Source organism: Musa acuminata, chromosome BXJ1-6 (assembly GCF_036884655.1).
Source record: "Musa acuminata AAA Group cultivar baxijiao chromosome BXJ1-6, Cavendish_Baxijiao_AAA, whole genome shotgun sequence".
Taxonomy (NCBI): Eukaryota; Viridiplantae; Streptophyta; class Magnoliopsida; order Zingiberales; family Musaceae; genus Musa; species Musa acuminata.
In genome coordinates, this window is record NC_088332.1 from 1210407 (window position 1) to 1229437 (window position 19031).

A 19031-nucleotide genomic window follows, 5' to 3' on the forward strand; every position below is an offset into this window, starting at 1 on the left:
CCGGACGAGGTACCCGAGCGGCGGGTCCCAACCCGGTCGCCGAGATGTCAGGGATGAGCGGTGACGGCCGAGGTGTGCGTGGTTCCCCGTTGGTCCGCTTCTTACCGACGTAGTTGGCGTCGGGACCCTCGAGAGGCATCTCTACTTTTTAGCTGCCGCCGCTGCTGTTTTGGCTTCGCCATGTCCTTCACCGTTCAAATTGGCAGGTGCGGGTCGCCGTGTGCGCCTTCGCAATTGGTATCTCCCCCATTAATTGATGGCGAACCGCACTCCATCATGATGACAGTGGGGGCGTGCAGCGACCGTCGGTGGTTGACTGCACGCATCACCACCATCACTCCTCTTTCTGTCTCTCACATCAACAATAATATCAAGCTGGACATATGATTTTGTATACGGATTGACGAATAGAATGGATAGATTTGTTATCGTTAGGTTATATTTAAATGTTTTTGTGACACATCATCAGCAATTTAATATAGAGCTATACGGATTTGCTATCATAAATTTGGATCTGTTATGTTAATGGAATAAATTTGAAACATTTTCCCAAGTGACAATAAAAGGAGTGTTTTTAGAAATAAAAACATTTAGTATAATAATTTTAATTATTATGTTATTTTACATTCAATTTACACAGGGAATGTGATGCTACTTCCCCCTTCTGTCATGAAACATTTCATGCCATGTCATATTCCAATTTACTTCGAATTTAAAACTCATGGATCTACATCTACTGATATTAACCTAGATTTAATCTTTTTGAATCATATTATCTTAGATCTATTAGGTTTATGACTCAGATTTAAGAAGACAAAGAGAACAGCAAAAGAAAGGAGCTTTTTTGTTTTTTTACTTTGAAATAAATGAAATTATTTATTATGGGATATTTTTTGAAAAATACCTCTTATTTTTATAACTTATAGTTAGCATCTCTTTTTTCAATAATTTTCATAAAATGTTTTTTTTTTTAAGATGATTTTGTCACATGCCTCCACCTTGATCGTTTTTATCTCATCGTCCATTATCCTCGTCTTATATCTTCCTCGTTTCCTTGATAGAAAGAGTTACTAACGAGAGCAAAAGTAAGAATGTACTGACCCCTCGCTCTTAACCCTTATTTTTTATCATCATTATTGTTTTTATTATCGATTTTTGATATGAAAAAATAATAAATGAGGACGAACAAAAGTAAAAGTACACGTGTGAGAATAATAAAAAAAAAAAAAAAGAGATAAAGATGATAGTGTAATATAGAAACGTGATCGACTAGGCATAAAGACAATAGATAGAAACGTTTAGGAGTACACAGAAATGATCGGTGAAGACAAATACACTGATTAGCGAGGGCAATGTTAGGGAATAAAAACATTCAAAAAATTTACTTCATAAAATTTTTTGAAAAAGAAAGCAATAATTAGAAATTTCTCAAATTAAAGGATTTTTTTTAAAAATTACCCTTTATTTTGTTTCTTTTATCTTTATATTCACATGGTAGTCTGACCGTGGGTGACCACCTTACACCTAACTCCCAACCCACAAGACCAGGTACTCTCACCGGTTGGTGAGCAGCTTCCACCCGACATATAATTATCCCGTAATCCACCTTCAAACCTTTCACGAACTAATAATAATATTATTATTTTCTCGCAACATCGCAAAAACAAATTCCTCGTTTTTCCGTTCTTTCCCCAAAAAAAAAATCTGACCTTTTTTCCTATTCCTTCTCAACCCCCCGGCATCTTCTTTTCATCTCCTTCCCCAGATCCGTTCGATCGAGTTAGTTTCGCTTCTTAATCTCCTCTGCGCTCGCCCATTCCCCAAGATCCCTACCATTCTCTTCCAATTTACAGGATCTCGGTAGCTCGAAGCGGAGATACTGGTCTTGCGGAGGCGGGGGGAATCAGGTAGCGGAGTTGCGACCTTCGGATTCGACGGAGAAGGCTTCTTGCGGTGCTCGGAGTTGTGTTTTCTCATCGGGTCCCGGAAAAGAGAGTCTTTATGTAACCGGAAGGAATGCGCTCCTGTCGTGCGAGCTCGATCGCGTTTGGTCCCACAGGTTCTGAGAGAATCGTGGGTCGATTGGAGCAGGAGCGTCGACGTTGATGAGGATTTGGTGCTGCGAGGAGAGAGCGATCACAACTTCGCCATGGTTTTCACCAGGCTCGATGACTCTCCGATGTTTCGTAAGCAGGTGCGGGCTCTTCAACTAATCGGGCCTTAATTTTCGTGGCGTTTGATGTACAAAAAGTTGTTCGTTTCACTCTTTATGGAAATGCTTCTTCTTTGTTCAGTAGTATTCCAGAGTTCATTGGCATTTTGAGCTGGATTTATGTGCACTGAGCAGTTGGTCTTGTTGTTGCCAGTGTTAAATTAGCAGCTTCTAGTAAATTTTGGGTTAGATTAGATGATTGCTACTTAGGTCACATGTAGATGTGTTTTTAGTAATTTTACGATCTATCATGTATTATTGACCCAGAGATAAGCCGATTAAATGCAAATTGTTCTATGGGAATCAATGTTGGTGCGGATAACATTTGTGTCCTTTCTGGAGCATTTGGCTGTGGTGCCATCCACCATAGAAGTACTGTTGTGTTTGGGGTTCATCATGTTTATTATTGATATCAGGGAAAATAGAATGTATCTATTAAAAAGTACATCAATTTTTATACTGTACATCCATATTCTGCCTTTATTCCATTTGTATATGTTAAAATTCTTGAGTTTAGCATTGACCAAAGTATTTTCAAGTGTTAATCATGTAGTGGGCCTGTGTCATGTCCTCTGATGCATCTAGATTTAGATTAAGTTTTATCTCAAGTCTTATTTCAGTCTAATGTCATAGAGTTGGAATTTGGATATTCCAAAATTTATCATGTGTCCAATTAGCAGAAATTTTAATGCTTTAAACAAAATTAATAATGAATTGATTCTGGGTTTTACTGGCATAGTGTTCCTGATCTTATTCTTGATCAGCAGTCCCGTATACATGAGCAAAAAGTGTCAGAGAGGTCTTGAGAGGATAATTTGAGGCCAATGTAGAATTAGACAAGTCCATTTTAGTCACAACATTTCCTATTTTATCTTGTGTTAAGTCCTAGATCAAGTTATAAGCCTGTTTATGGAGGTCTGGTCTTATGGTTGTGACATGGTCTGTAAAGATTGGAAGTTCTCGATTGGCTTTATCCCTTATATTCTTTCCTTGATTCTCAAATTTATTATCAATGCTCTCTGCTAGATTCAATAATTTTTATCACATTCTGTTGTAAGAAACTGATTGTCTTTGTTAGTTTGCACCTGCGCCTGTTTTTTGTAGCCCTTTATAGCTGATTCTGCTATATTCCTGATAATCGATTGAGAAAGTAAGAAACCAACTATCAGTGCTAGGAACACTAAACAGAGAGATGGAAGTTACATGTTTTTTTTGGAGCAAAAAATTAAATTGATGCTTTAGTATTTTCTGCTTCAGTTGACTTGGCTCATTTCTCTTTCATTTATTTGTTTATGTCTTCCCTTTTTCCTGAAGGGGTCAGTCATTTTTGGTTAATCCCTCTTGTACCTGTTAAGCCACCTTATTTTTTAGAAATTACTAGAACATGTAAAAATAAATGTGCTATGGAGACATACTTTTTTACTTCTTATCCAAATTGAGCAAAATGCATGGTCTGTCTAAAGAAATATTGCAACATATTAATTCCCATAAGATAAACTTTAGTCTGGTCTTTTCTTGTAAAGTAGAGGATGTCTATTATGTATTTTGCATATGATGCCATTTTATGAGGGTCACTGCCGTTCTCCTTGTTTCTTTTCTTTCTTCTTTGCCACCATCATAGTTAGCTAATTAATCATAATGATTTTGTTCCTGAAAAACATCATAGTTGGATACGCCTTTAAGGGACGGAAATCAGTAAAGGAAATAGAACTTCTGAAATTCTATGCTTGTTAAGACTATAAGCTGGAAATTCAATGATGATTAGGGTTGTTCAGAGTCATTGCATGGGTACGAAGTATGCTCTTCTTATGTTCATAACTCTATAGTCAGCTCCTCTATTTCTGTTGCACCTTCCAGTTTTTTCTTATTCACTGACCAATCTATATACTTTCTTCTTCACTAAGAAAGAGTCATGGATTATATGGTGAGCAATCTTAATTGTTTTGTATCATTGAGTTTGCGTGTCTTTAATAACTGTCATTCAAGACAGAACAAGATGGTAAAAAAATACCTTGTGTTAAGATGCAGCATTACATTTGAATACAAACTAGGTACATGTAAAGAAAAGATTGTTTATCTGCATGAGTGGTAATTAAGTTCCATGATTGTCAGATAATAAGGCATCTTAGATTTTTTTAATATACCGAGGTAGCATATTGTCTGAATATATAACTTTTCAAGGTATTAAGAGAAGAAATCATCTTTTGATAGCACTAGTTATAGCTCAATCTTTTGCCTTGTTTTTCAGATACTTAATAGTGGAATATGTTCTAAAAAAAAAAGTGGAATATTTTGGTCAGTGTAATTTATTTCCCATAATCTGTTATTTAAAGAACTTTTGATCATTTGCAGATGTATGCATTTTTCTGATTTGTGATGTTTCCTTTTCATATGTGCCTTTTTCTCTGTCATAAACAGATTCAATCACTTGAAGAAAGTGCAGAATTACTAAGGGAGAGATGTCTTAAATTTTATAAAGGCTGTCACAAGTACACGTACGTTCAAATTTTCATTTCCTTCACTTCACACTTTTTTTCTCGACTGCTATCCATGTCACAAATGTACATGAGAAAGTAGGTTTATATATTATGCAACCATTACATTGACATTATTTTAAGACTTGTAAAGCATTATGTGAGTTTTTTGTTTAAGAATTCTAAAGAAATTTATATTTATATAAGGATCTAAGTTTTGTTTGAATCCTGTTTTTTGAGACGGAGTGAGCTTAGTATACTGCACTTTCATGTGTAATTTTTTTACTGTGTTTAATGTAAATATACTATAAGGATGTTTAACTTCCTAATGTAATTTTGTATGTAGCATTATCTACTTTCATATATATGTAGTCTCTTTTTTTTTAATTTTTAGTGAGCTTAGAAGTTTGTACTTAGCTTCCCAGTCATATCAGTATGGATATGGTACGAAGCCATCCTGAATAATGGTTTTAAGCCTCGTCATGCTTTTTTCCTGCCTTACGTTCTTTTATGAGGTTGGCTGCTAATTTGCAGAGAAGGACTTGGAGAGGGATATGATGGGGACATTGCTTTCGCGAGCTCTCTTGAAATGTTTGGAGGAGGCCATAATGACCCCATTAGTGTTGCTTTTGGAGGTATGTCATTGTTTCATTTAATTCTCAAATAACTATTTTCTGTCCAACTGATAATTGTTTTCATTTTTTTAAAATGGGTGTATGCTAGTATCTTTTTAGTTGTTTCCACACAGTAGAAACAAACAATAAAAAGAAACTGCACTCTTTGCAGAGTGGGTATTTTGTGAGCTTGCTGCTACAAGTAATTATGCTTCTTCGTACATGGGATATGTTATGCTAACTGAGTAAAAGTGAGCATGTATTGCTTTATTTGTATTTTTTAACCATTCATTTTTTTTTTCTTTGTCTTCTTACTGATTGGGCAAAGTACAAGGAGCATTTATTCCATTCACTTTCTGGCTTTAGTTAGGCATTGTTACAGTTACAGCATAACCTTGAAATTAAATACTAACCTAGTTCGTGGATTTAAATAACATCGTAGTCCACCTGGTAGGTTGGTATGCATTAGTTTGGGGTCACACCTGTGTACTTATATTACATGGAACTCAATGGTGCCTGGATCGGTTCATACCTGTTAGTGCTTACCATTTGGGATGCGAACCAAGTCTTTTTATAAGCTGCAGGGCATCTTAGGGCTTTAAAGTCCCTGGGACAAATTGCGAATGTCTACGACTTGTGCTGCTGCCCACCTGCTCGCCTGCAGGCCTGCCTGCTCGATGTCTTGGCATCAGCCTCCTGCCGCTTGTTACCATACCATCATTACGTTTTCCTCCTCCCACCTCTGCTTCCTCCTCCTCTCTTCTCCTCCTCCACCTTCTCTTCTCGTTTCTTCTTTTCCTCTTTTCTTGCTTCCCATAGTTCTCCTCTTCTTGGTACCATGATATGTATCAACATACAATGTGTTGACATGCCAGCACTGACTGGAACTGTACCAGTCTGACTATGGACCAGCATGGGTCCGGTATCCGAATTGAAATCCTTGCTTTTGTACACCCAGGTTATTTTTACATATATTTAATATTATATTATATTATATTTTACTTTGGTTTAATCTGAGTGTATTAATAATGTACTGGTGCAAGCAAGAGACTGTGTAAGTACCTGCACTGTTTTTTTAAACCTTTACAAAGTTGCTATGGTTTTGCTTTTCTGGTGATACTAATATCTTGTTACTGCTGGCTTTTCCTGTGATTTTGTAGTTTGTAAATTTTAACATACAGTTTAAGAAACCGGCTCTATATTCTTCATTTGATTATTAATGAGCAGTGTCTTTCACAGGACCTGTTATGAACAAATTTACAATTGCTTTGAGAGAAATAGGAACCTACAAAGAGGTTTTACGTTCGCAGGTAAGATGCCTGAACCATATCCTGTATGTTGGATTGAGGTTATTATTGACTGTTTGATCGATGCAGACACTACTTGAATCAAACAGTTTCTGTACATGTATAGCCAATTAATGTTGCACTCCTATATTTAAATCAGCTCCTAAATGCCTGCTTAACTTGTAACTATCTTCTTCTTTAAAACTTTCTCAATCAAGTGAATAGGATATACTATATAACATTATAATTATGTTTATGCATTTGTTTTGCTGGCAATATTTACAAGAACATGACAATATGAAATAAATATCTTTGGATTCAGCATGTACCATTCAGAGAATCAAGATACCATGATTTCCATTAAATATTTGGGCTTGCTGAGATTGAAAGGAAAACAGTCAATAAAGCTTTTCCGCACTAGATGACCATGTCTATGCGAAGACATTGAAGCTTTTTATGATTCAGAACAGTAATTTATGGTACTTTTTTCCTTTACTTGCTGAGACTGGTCTTATTTAGGTTTATTGAAGTAAATACCTAGCTAGGATGTAGTTGTCAATATTGCCTGAGAGGCTGATCCTAGATAGCTTTGTTAATCAACTACAGGAGTACTAGTTCATGGTGATGTATCATGACTTGTGCTAACTTCTTCCTTCTGCCTCTTTATTCACACACTAAGTATTCAGTAAATGCATCTCAGATTGGCATACTTTTTACCTTAACCAAGTTGGCCAGTGTTTCTCCTACATATAGTGTATTATTCCTTATTTATATATAGCTTTATTATTCTGGTGTTAACTTTTTGTCTCTTTGATCCAGGTTGAGCACATGCTGAATGACAGATTGCTTCAATTTGTAGACATAGATTTACATGATGTTAAGGTAAGCTGTTTCCTAATGCATCCCTTTCAGCTAACAAATAGTTTGCACTTGCATTGAACCTTTAAGGTACTGTATCCTGAACTATGCCAGCATGCACACTGTGGTATCTGCCAAGGCACATGGTAACTTTTAGCACCATGCCTTGTGGAACAGTGTAGTGTTTGCACTTCCTTACACTTCAGTAATTCCCACTTTTGTGCACTTTGGTAACTCACTGGTGTGGGACTGCACGAGTTCATATGTTTAATTTATGCTTAAAGTTAATTTTCAATTGGTATCACCTTTTTGCAGGACGCTCATAAACGGTTTGATAAGGCTAGCCTTTTATATGACCAGGTGTGTATTAATTATTTAATGTGTCATTTGGTTACCTAATTACTTTGTGCAGAGTCCATCTATTCCAGTTTTATAAAAAGAGTTCTAGCATCAACACAGCTAGCTGATAATGTTTTAGGACAATGTATAGAAATATAGTTCTTTAACACTTTGATTTCAATACCCTTTGCTTGGAGTACATATTTTTTAATTAAGGATGAATGTATAGCAATATAGTTGTTTAACTCTTTGATTTTGAGTATGCATTCGTCATGTCACAGGCACGTGATAAGTATCTGTCTCTGAAGAAAGGCACAAGAGCGGACATAGCAACAGTCACAGAGGAGGTAAATTCTGTCACCCTTTTGTATTAAAGTGATTTCGTAATTCATGGTCTATTTATTTTGTGTATATGTACTTTTGAATGGTCCTAAGGTAACACCTTAATTCTGTGATGCAGGAGCTCCATAGTGCAAGATCATCATTTGAACAATCTCGTTTTGATCTGGTAAAACCGTAAAAGATTCTCTGTACTCTAATTTTCTTTTCATCCTCATAATCTGAATTTGTTAGTATGTAGTTTATATGGTGATCAACATGGATCTTCATCATTGCCAGGTCACTGCTCTTTCTAACATTGAGGCGAAAAAGAGATTTGAATTTTTGGAGGCTGTTAGTGGAACAATGGATGCCCATCTTCGTTATTTTAAACAAGTAATGCACATGTAGGGTTTTTTTTTCTATTGTTCATCATCCTTGTACATGACTAGACTATTTTCATGGTCAAATTTGCAGGGATACGAGCTGCTGCATCAGATGGAACCATACATCCATCAGGTTCATCTATATCCATACATTCTGATTATCTGTGTATTTATTTTAGTAGAGATCAATATTTGAGAATTTTGTCACATACTGATACACCTCATTATGAGCCAAATTTATTTGTTATATGCAACTTTGACATAGAGGGTGACTTTGGTGTCATGATATGGTTGCTCCTTTATGAATTAGGCAACTAGTATTCAAGTAAAGGAATGATTGCATACATTGACCCTTTTTAGACACTGCATTGGAAGGAACCTTGTACACTGGGCCATGCTTGTTTTCATCTTCAGCATATAGAAGACAATTATTTTTTTACCATTTACAAAGCATAATGGTGTAGAACCATGCTGCTTTTGATTCCACTTTTATTGAACACATTTATGACAAGCATGTCCATTCAGGCAAGAGCACGTGTTAAATATAAAGCAACTACCAGTTCTCTGTTAACTTTCATTTTGAATCTTTGAGGAGGATAGGTGATCTATCAATCAAGGTATGGAATACTGTACCGTACCGGTGTTTCGTGACTGGCTCGGTATGGTACGGCATCGTGTACCGCTCGGTACACCAGGGCATACCGAGCGGTACACCAGGGCGTACCGAGTGGTTTTAAATATTTCTTCCTTTTACTGTAGCAATGTATAGCACTGTAGCACTGTAGCACGTTCTGTCCGGTAGCGGGTGGTCTGCGTACCAGTATGCCATCGGACCAGTATGTATCGCCCGTACCATGCAGTACTATTCGAAATTGCATACCATGCTATCAACTACATTATGATAGTTCTCTCTTCTTCTAGGGCTTTCTAAAAACCAGGGCAATTGATTTTTTGCTCTGTAGTTGTATGTAATTAAACTGTAACAAGAAGTTGGATTTCTCTAACTTTCCACTATTATTATAAATTTGAGGCTAGCTTCTATCTTGCCATTGATGAAGATTTTAGAGCCAATAGATAGTTGATCTCAAGATGATAGAAGTGTTAATTTTTGCTCAAATCTTCCTTGACAAAGTTATTGATTAGGAGATATTGTCTTGATGAAGGGGATTCAATGCTAATGATTAAAGGTCATGTTCATCGACAATTTCTTTTATATATCTATATCAGAGTCCTTTGTGCTGTAAAACTTTATCGAAATTACAGATAAAACTGAAGATGTCAGCTTAAGTGTTGTATATCCTTTTGTATTTTACCCTTAGTTCTTTTGTGTCAACTCTCAAATCACAGTCCCTACTAATGAGTTAAATACTGATTTATACTATAAAAGACTTGAACAGTAACACATCAAGTCTTCACAACATTAATTCACCTCATAAGGTACCTTGTCAAACTCTTTTCAAATATGCTAAAAGCAAATCTTGCCCATCTTCTTTGTTAAAAATCTTTACCAGTATCTGACATATTTCATATATATATTTTTCATATATTGCATAGTAATGTAAGTTCGATTCTAACTATTATGTTTAGTCAAGTCTGATATCTAAGGTCATATATCTAATAATTGATGACAATCTATTGCACAACTTTGTTTTGAAGGTTCTTACTTATGCACAGCAATCAAGGGAAAGATCTAACTATGAACAAGCAGCTCTTACAGAGAGGATGCAAGAGTTCAAAAGACAGATTGACCGAGAAAGTAGATGGTCTGCAAATGAGTCACATGATTCTCCTAATGGAGATGGCATACAAGCTATCGGAAGAAGTTCTCATAAGATGATAGAGGCAGTGATGCAGTCAGCTGCAAAAGGAAAGGTAACACACTTTATTAAGTTTCTCTTTGCACAGATTAGTTTATTTAGTTATTATAGAACAATATACAGCATTTATGGATTTTAAAGGTTCACGTGTCTATTTTCCATCTCCAGGTTCAGACCATTAGACAAGGTTATCTCTCAAAACGCTCATCAAACTTGAGAGGTGATTGGAAGAGAAGGTTCTTTGTTCTTGATAGTCGAGGCATGCTGTACTATTATCGTAAGCAATGGAGTAGATCATCAGTAAGTCTTCCTCAATTGAATGTAATCACTAAAAGAAGTGGTTTAATTAGGTGCTTCAATTGTTTGATGTGCTCATATTTAACCTTACCATTTAAATGTGCTCCATGCTTTAGGGAGGTCAGCATTCTAATCAGAGAGGTCATAATTCCATGGAACATGGTTCTGGACTGCTGAGTCGATGGTTCTCTTCTCATTATCATGGTGGAGTACATGATGATAAATCTGTTGCACGCCATACTGTAAATTTGCTGACATCAACAATAAAAGTTGACGCAGACCAATCCGATCTGCGTTTCTGCTTCAGGATTATTTCGCCAACAAGGAATTATACATTGCAGGTAGAGTTGAATATTGGGTCTCCAAGAGCAAGGAACTTGTAATCCAATATCATATTTTCTGCAATCCTTTGTACATGCCTCTGGCAAGCTGGAACTATATCATATATTGTGCTTGCATGAAATGAACTCTTATATCCGTTGCTTTCAAAGTTATATCTAGGTTGTTTTTGTTATCATCATACATCCAAGTATTCTTTCACGGACTAATCATTTTGTTTTTGTGCAGGCAGAGAGTGCCCTGGATCAGATGGATTGGATTGAAAAAATAACTGGTGTTATTGCTTCTCTGTTGAGCTCTCAGTCACCTGAACAGGTTGGTAAGAAAACATTTCAGAATCCCAGAGAGTCAGTTGTTCAATTTAAAATGTTGTTGAATTAATTTCAGCGTCTCCTTACAAGCCCTGGGAGTGGAGGCCTCCATCGGGCAGCCAGTGAAAGCAGCTCATTGGGCAGTTCATCCGATCTTGATCAATTAGCAAATGAAGAATCTTCATTGGAAAAGAACAGTGTTAGTGGGCATTTTGACCGATCTATCAGAAGTTCACAACATTATAGATTCAACTCGAAGCATGAGAAACCAATTGATGTGCTACGAAAAGTACGCGGAAATGACATATGTGCTGACTGTGGTGCTCTGGAACCTGATTGGGCATCCCTGAACCTTGGAATTCTTCTTTGTATTGAGTGTTCAGGTGTTCACCGTAATCTTGGTGTGCATATATCAAAGGTAAACCGATGATTGGTACCATGCTTTTGTATATGGAAATTGTCTATTTTTCTAGATGCAGACACCTATGTGGTGTCTCAGGAATGTGTATAGTCATGGGTGTGCATTAGCTTTTCCTTTGCTAAATTCAAGTCAATATTTACTATATTGTTGCTTCATTTATATTCTTGAAAACTCACTAATTCAAGAGCATTTACACTAAAATCATGTTTTCTTTGTCTGGAAATCATATTGTATTTCAGGTTCTTTTGTAACTTTGAGATGATCTATTCCATGTCATTACTCTTGACGAATTATGTAGAAGACCATAGGGAAATGGAGGGACAAAGGATACCACTATTTGTGTTTAATTGGCCCTAAAAGGCTTAAGTGTCTGACCTCATAAATGAAATCCAACCTGAATGATTCATTTGTATTAGAACTGTGTTTAATTGGCCCTAAAAGATACATCAAGCATGGCCAGAAGAGAAAAAAAAAAGGCTCAAGTGTCTGACCTCATAAATGAAATCCAACCTTAATGATTCATTTGTATTAGAACAAACATATCTACTTCTCAATGGTTGATCCTTATAGTGTGGTTCAAAATCTCACACTTAAATGGTCCTGGGTTCGTTTGACACATTAAACTTGAGTTGTTCCTTCCCGTGAAAATCAATCTATATTTACAGTCATCTCAACTTTCTCTAATTCAAGGACAATATCTCCTTAATTCATGTCACTCTATTGGAGAGAATGCCTCCCAGTGGCTGCTACGGCATAGTGTTACTCCCTAACTCGTGAAGATCTGTAGAGATGTGCTTCATTTATTCCAAGAGCTAATGAATATGTTATCTTAGGATATCTCTATGTAGAAATCATGTACTTAAGTCAGCAACCCAGTCCATGGTTTTTTGACCTAAATTAATTCAGGTAGATATGTTTTTGTGAAGATCATGTAGATGGATGACACAACTCCTGGTACATAATAGAAACTAGAAAGAGCCCTGGAGTCAACCAAGAAATTTGGAACTAGTTTTGGTGGGTTGATTCTATGTTCATAGCAGCTTGTAATATTATGTCCAGTCTTCTATGGAAACTTCTCAGTTTTGACAATTATGGTGGTGTCTCAATTGTCAGGTTCTAGTACTGTTTGATGATCATAACCATTTTAGTTTACTAATATTTGGAGCTGGAATGACATGTTTCTGAACTTATGTTATGATCAACTATTGTTATTGCTTTTATATAGACCAAGCCTATGGCCGGTATAGATTCATAGGTGGAGAATATTTAAAATCTTGTGTGGCAAATGTGTTAACACTCCTTGGTGATGGTAATTTAGAAGTTGGATTGAAGATAATATGTTATGATGGAAGTTGTATGCCAATGAAAAAGAACCAATATTTTTTGGTTGATGATACATGACCTTAAAATCCAACCTTTTTTAACCATTGCCTATTTTTACAGGACTAATGGGTTGGTTGAGCCCTACCTGTTTGAATTTGAAAAGCTAGGCTCTAGTTTAGCCTAGCCAGAGTCAGTCCAGAAGTATGCAATATTTGGTGATTTTGTTTAGATGCACCAGCATTTAACTTAAGTTTTGGACAAACTTGTATGTTATCAATAAGCTACGTCATCACTCTGGGTTATCTTGATTTGAAACATTGAGCCATGGAAAAATGGATAATTCTCTTTCATTTTTGAGCTAGACCATCGAGCTGCTTAGTCAGGGAGCTCCTTCTGTGATCAACAAGATTTTGATTATTCTTTTTATTCTCGTAATTTCTCTCTAAGCTTTGCCCACAACAAATTGTGATCTAAAGACACTTATTACACATCTTGCTACAATGAATAATCCTCAACCCATTATACAAGGATCTAGTTTCATGAACTTCTTGGCAAAATTTGTTCCTAAGCTATGACTTAGGTGTCTAGTACATAGTTTTGAGGCACAGGTGATACATCTCGAGCCAATCAGTGTTGGCCCAAACAGTGTAAGACATGAAAATAGGGGTCTCTGATCGATTCAGCTGGGGCTAATAAATAGTGTCCACAATCTTTTACCTTGAACTGCTTGATTGAAATTGAGCAGATTGCATTAGTTAAACTTGAGTAAGATCCATTTGGTGAAATCTAGTTTTACAAGCTTACCATGCTCTGAATTCCTTGACTATAAGTAGGGAGGTTGGAAGAATAATAGGGGATGCCACAGGAGCTGAAGCAAATTGCAAGTATTTGTAGATTTTTTTCTTTCTACTGGTTAGGGGGGTTGTCATTCGCACTTGAATCATCAATAAGGAACAACTTATTTTGTGTTTCCATGCCAGTTAGTGAATGATGCAAAAACACTGAGCCAACAGCGAGCGAGCGAGCGAGCGAGAGAGAGAGAGAGAGAGAGAGAGAGAGAGAGAGACTTATCTGCAATACATCTGTTCTGAAACTCACTGTGGACATTCTTTTCCTGACTTTGACATGTCCTTTATATGCCTGGATTCGCTTGTACCTACGGATGCTGCAAAGTGATCGTAACTTAGCTAGTCTAAAATTGAACCTTTTTTGTGTTCAAAAGTCCATGCAGAAACCAATCTGATGTGGCTAACAGCAACAAGCTGTGGTCTACATCATCATTGGAAAAGCCTTTGAAATCCAAATACCTGAGTAATTGCAATGTTGATGCCAAATTATGAGATTCAACCCATGACCACCAAATGTTGAAGAAGCTCCATCAAACTCAAGCATTGGAGTTCTTGATAATCTGAAGTTGCACTTACATCTTGAAATCTTTTTGCTGATGAATAGTTAACCTTATTAGAAAACTTAGTTGATGCAATGAGTATGATTGTTTCTTAATCACAGCGGTTTATTTTCCCTGAAAGAAAATATACTGCATTTCTGATGGTTTCTTTGGTTTCCAAAGTTCCATTTAAGCGGTATAAGAGAAAAATGTACTTGCAGTTAATTTTTAATCTTCTTATAACTGATAATTAGTTTATGCTGAAGAATTAGGTGATGTGATAGTTGGTTAATTATTATTAATGTTTGTAGTCAGCACTATATTCAGTTCTTATGTATATTTTGCATATTTATATCTACATTTTGTTTCAACAGGTAAGATCTCTAACACTTGATGTTAGAGTATGGGAGGCTTCAGTTATCAATCTATTTCAGTCATTGGGTAACACATTTGCCAACTCTATCTGGGAGGAATTGTTCCCGTCAACAAGTAATGAAAATTTGGGGGATGTCTCGAGGTAACATAATGGTAACATCTTAAAAATCTAGCAGAAGTTTCCAGCAACACTTGGTTGAAATTGACAATATTTCTTCCAAATACGCTTGTAATGCAGTTTCTGTATGCATGACAAGAATCAAGAACATATCTGTGTCAGCAAGCCTAAGCATTCTGATCCAATTACAGGGAAGGAAAAGTTCATTCAAGCAAAGGTATTGTACCATTTATATGTCAACCTCAATCCATTCAACCAAGACTTATCCATGTTGATTTATTTTATTTAGTATAGATCAATTTGAAGGAGGCTTTGTGCTTTACCGTTTTCATATCTGCAAATAGCTGATTAATGTAAATTTTCTTCTGAAAATTGCACTTTTATTCCTCTGGATAATAAAAAAACTTGTCTCATGGAAAGGGAGAACTCAGCTTCTGAGACATGCTTAGAAGACATTGCATGAGATGTGGGTTTTACTTATCTTCCACTTTGGAAAAATGATAGAATTTTCATTAGTGCTAATAAACCTGAGTTTTCTATGTGTCAACATAGTCACCATCTCTGATTCCAAGAAGTGATTGCCGATCTTAAAATGTCTACATATCAGCATAAAATAGGAAAAGCAGATGAAAGTTAACTATAATTAATAATATAGTGAACCTTCATTAAACCGGTCCGAGTTTCATGGGATGATGTGATGATGACATTAAGATTTCCTCGGTATTATATCTGCAGCCTGTTGGAGTTGTCATGATTAAGTGTGACTGAATTAGCATGTTGATATTCGGTATCAAGAACAGTTTGATACATGTTATCATATTTGTCATAATTATCAGTGTATAAACATAGTTCATGCTTTTCTCTAGCAAGAGCTAAATTTTACTTCATTTCGAAGTCCTGATTTGGTATACATTATATCTTTGCACACAGTAGTTCTATGTGATAAAATATTTTAGCTTAGTGTCCGTCTGATTCAAGGAAATTTGTGGTAAAGTATTATCTTCTAAAAAGTTGCTTCTATTAAAAATAATTATAATTTATTTGGTAAAAAATAAAATAAAAGGGAAATTACTTTACCTTCCCCCTCCTTGGTATCCTGCATGAAATACTGCAGGTAGATCTTCTGAATATGTTGGTTGAAAATTTATTGGAAAGGGAGATATGGAGATTTTTTTTTCATTTTTGGAAAAGAAATGTAAAAACAGAAAGTTGGCTCTTTTGTAAAATTGTGGAAAACAGTTTAAGTCTTTCTAGTTTTTTTTTCCTACTATACCAACAATGAAAAAGAGATATTCTAGAATTTTTTAATGGAATCCAACACATAACCACACATCTGTAGGATCTGAGAAGGTTGGCTTGTATGAGTCCAATTCATGGAATTGCCTTTCTGATGTTTGGTGCATCTGAAAGATGAAATTTCACTTTATTGTTTTTCATTCTAACAAGAAACTGCGGTTTCGTAATCTACCAGTCAGTTCTGATGATCTGCTAGATAAAATAAGTCTCGTTCTAGTGGATCCTTTCTGTGAGAAAAAACTGACCTGTTCTATCAAATGCAGAAAATTATTTTCTAAAATAATTATTACCAGAAATTTTCAAGGAGACTTGTTTTCCTTGAACAACCCTTTTTTTTTTGTGAAGACATTTCTTTGCATTTCAATTACATGCTATTCAGAGGCTCCTGCAACTGAGTCAAAGTATGTTTTTATTAGCTCAACTTTCTTCTGTAATTTCAATAGCTGTAGCAAGGTATTATCACTAAAGCCAATCTTGTACACATGTTAAGTTTTAAATTAGTTAATGTCTTTGTTGCTCAAACAATTTACTACCACCGCTGGGTTATTTCTATGTTTATACAATATGTTTTTAATATTTATTTTCCCTTTTCTCCTCTGATGTAGTTTTAACATAAGGTGACTATTGCAGAAATTAAATGTTGAAGACGAATGTATTTGCAGTTACAGTAGGTTTTTACTATTTATCTAGCATTACTTGTTTTGTTTCAAATTTGTCTCCCTGGCTTGACTTACAAATTTTAAATCTAGCTAAAAACCTGGAAGAGGAACTTTGGGAAAAGGCTCCTCGGAATACTGATATATGTTCTTCTGCTACCAGTATGCGGAGAAGTTTTTTGTTCATAAGACAACCGCAGATCAGCTCTCAGTGGCACAACAGATGTGGGACAGTGTCCGTGCCAATGACAAGAAAGCAGTATACCACCACATTGTGGCTTCAGATGCTGACGTCAATATCATTTATGGACAGGCATCTGTAAACTCTTCTTTAACTCTTGCAAAAGCTATGCTTCTGCAGGATCAACCAACTGCAGTGCTTGATCGCAGCTCTAGCTGCTTGTTAGGTGATTCCTTGCAAATGTCTTCTACCGTGGGCTCTCGTAGCTCAGTGAGCACCAGCGATGACAGAAATGAATTGGAAGAATTTCTTGAAGGCTTCACTCTACTTCATCTTGCTTGCCTAACTGCAGATATGGGCATGGTAGAGCTTCTCTTGCAGTATGGTGCAAATGTAAATTCTACTGATTTGAGGGGAAGGACACCGCTTCACCATTGTATTCTTAGAGGCAGACATTTATTCGCCAAACTACTGCTGACAAGGTGATTGTCTTATCCGCATACTTTGGCATGTTCATGATGTCGCATCTCATCTAAAGTACCATAAATTTATTGCAGATATATATTCCTTTGAATTTGTTATGTTTAAGATCTGAGGCAATGATCAGTTTAACCTTTGTTACTGATTACCAGAATTTTTAATCAGAGCATGTTTGTTAAAAATCTAATGTGGCCTTAATGGTGGCTCTCTTGATATCCAAATCTGAAGCCAGGTTGTTTAAGCAGTTTCCAAAAAGGAAAACAAAATTATATACATTTCAAATTGTTTCCAACTGTACAGATGCTATGCGCTATGTTGAACTAATTAATGCTGGACGGATCAAGATGATCATTAAATTGTCATGAGAATTAATAGTCTTGCTGCTGCACGGTGCTATTTTTGCTTACCATCAAAGAAATAGTTGGAAGGAGATCACACGTTTGTAAAACAAAACTGACATTACTAACTACTCATGGTTCATTGGTCATTCTCTTGCTGCAATATTTTAGAACCCTCGTCTCATGGATTCTACTTCATGGAACCTTAATTATGTCTGCTTGCTTATCAACTTTTACCAGTAATACAATTAAAAATACACTTCCATAGGTGTCACACTTTGATTGGTTATTTGTAACTTTTATATGCATTTATCAGTTGAACTATCATGTCTTTCTGTCTACCCTGCATGGTATAAATTTGAGCTTTTCTCCAAGTAACACGAAGTTTGGCTGAGAATTTCTAATCCCTGACACTAATTAACCATCGTATGCAACTCTGTTTGCAGGGGAGCCGATCCACATGCTACTGATGAAGATGGTAAAACTGCCCTACAGTATGCAATAGAGGCTGCCAACACTGATGATGAAGAGATTCTTTTCCTGTTGGAGGACCCTAATCCTAATAGATAGTTAAAATCGAAGGTGTTGGGCAGTTGGGAACTGCAATTACAGATCGCTCACTATGATCCAGCTAAAGCATATACCACACCACGTCAGATGGGTTATTGATCAAACCCTAAACCCTGCGATCACTAAATTAATCACATGCTCATCTCTCTTCCGGGTCTTGATAGCGGGACTTCTATACGCCCTCGTGTGTTTGTATTTATTCGGTTTGGTGGTGCTCGCAGTTAAACGGGTGCAACCAACACCAGTTCAATATGTTTTTCTTATTTCATCTTTTGACTTATTTATTGGTCAACCTTTATTAGATATCGGTTCAGTAATGGAAGTTGTATATAGATCTGTTCTGTGAAAAGTTTGTAGTTTGAGTGGAGGTGCAATATTTGCTGTAATTTGGAGAGTTCTTTTTGTGCAAGTGCATGTTCTCTATAACATGGACCATAACAAACATCGAATTTGTTGTCGCCTAATTAATCATGAAATTTGTTCTGAGAGGAGTTTGGAGGAGCTTCAAGGTGGTTTTTTGAATGAACTTGATGGTTGCCAACTTACTTTGTAACATTGTTTCTTCTCTCTCTCTCTCTCTCTCTCTCTCCAACTATCTGTCTTGTGATACAAATTTAATTCAGAGATTTTGTAAT

At 36.1% G+C, this 19031-nt stretch overlaps 1 protein-coding gene across 2 annotated transcripts; it reads left to right on the plus strand.

Moving 5' to 3' along the window:
• The first annotated feature begins 1635 nt into the window (after positions 1–1635).
• Positions 1636–18904, plus strand: LOC135582901 (ADP-ribosylation factor GTPase-activating protein AGD3-like). 2 transcript variants are annotated; one of them, XM_009385037.3, is made up of 20 exons: positions 1636–1779; positions 1854–2194; positions 4631–4707; positions 5221–5321; positions 6540–6610; positions 7406–7468; positions 7760–7804; positions 8065–8130; positions 8244–8291; positions 8402–8497; positions 8579–8620; positions 10144–10359; positions 10473–10604; positions 10718–10942; positions 11169–11255; positions 11328–11669; positions 14757–14899; positions 14996–15092; positions 16991–17490; positions 18273–18904. In XM_009385037.3, exons 2-20 carry the CDS (start codon positions 2150–2152, stop codon positions 18394–18396), a joined length of 2520 nt encoding a protein of 839 aa, XP_009383312.2. In that variant the 5' UTR covers positions 1636–1779; positions 1854–2149; the 3' UTR covers positions 18397–18904. The 2 variants fall into 2 exon arrangements, with proteins under 2 accessions (XP_009383312.2, XP_018676480.2); XM_018820935.2 differs by lacking the exon at positions 4631–4707 and having other exon boundaries at positions 1637–2194.
• The last annotated feature ends 127 nt before the right edge of the window (positions 18905–19031 follow it).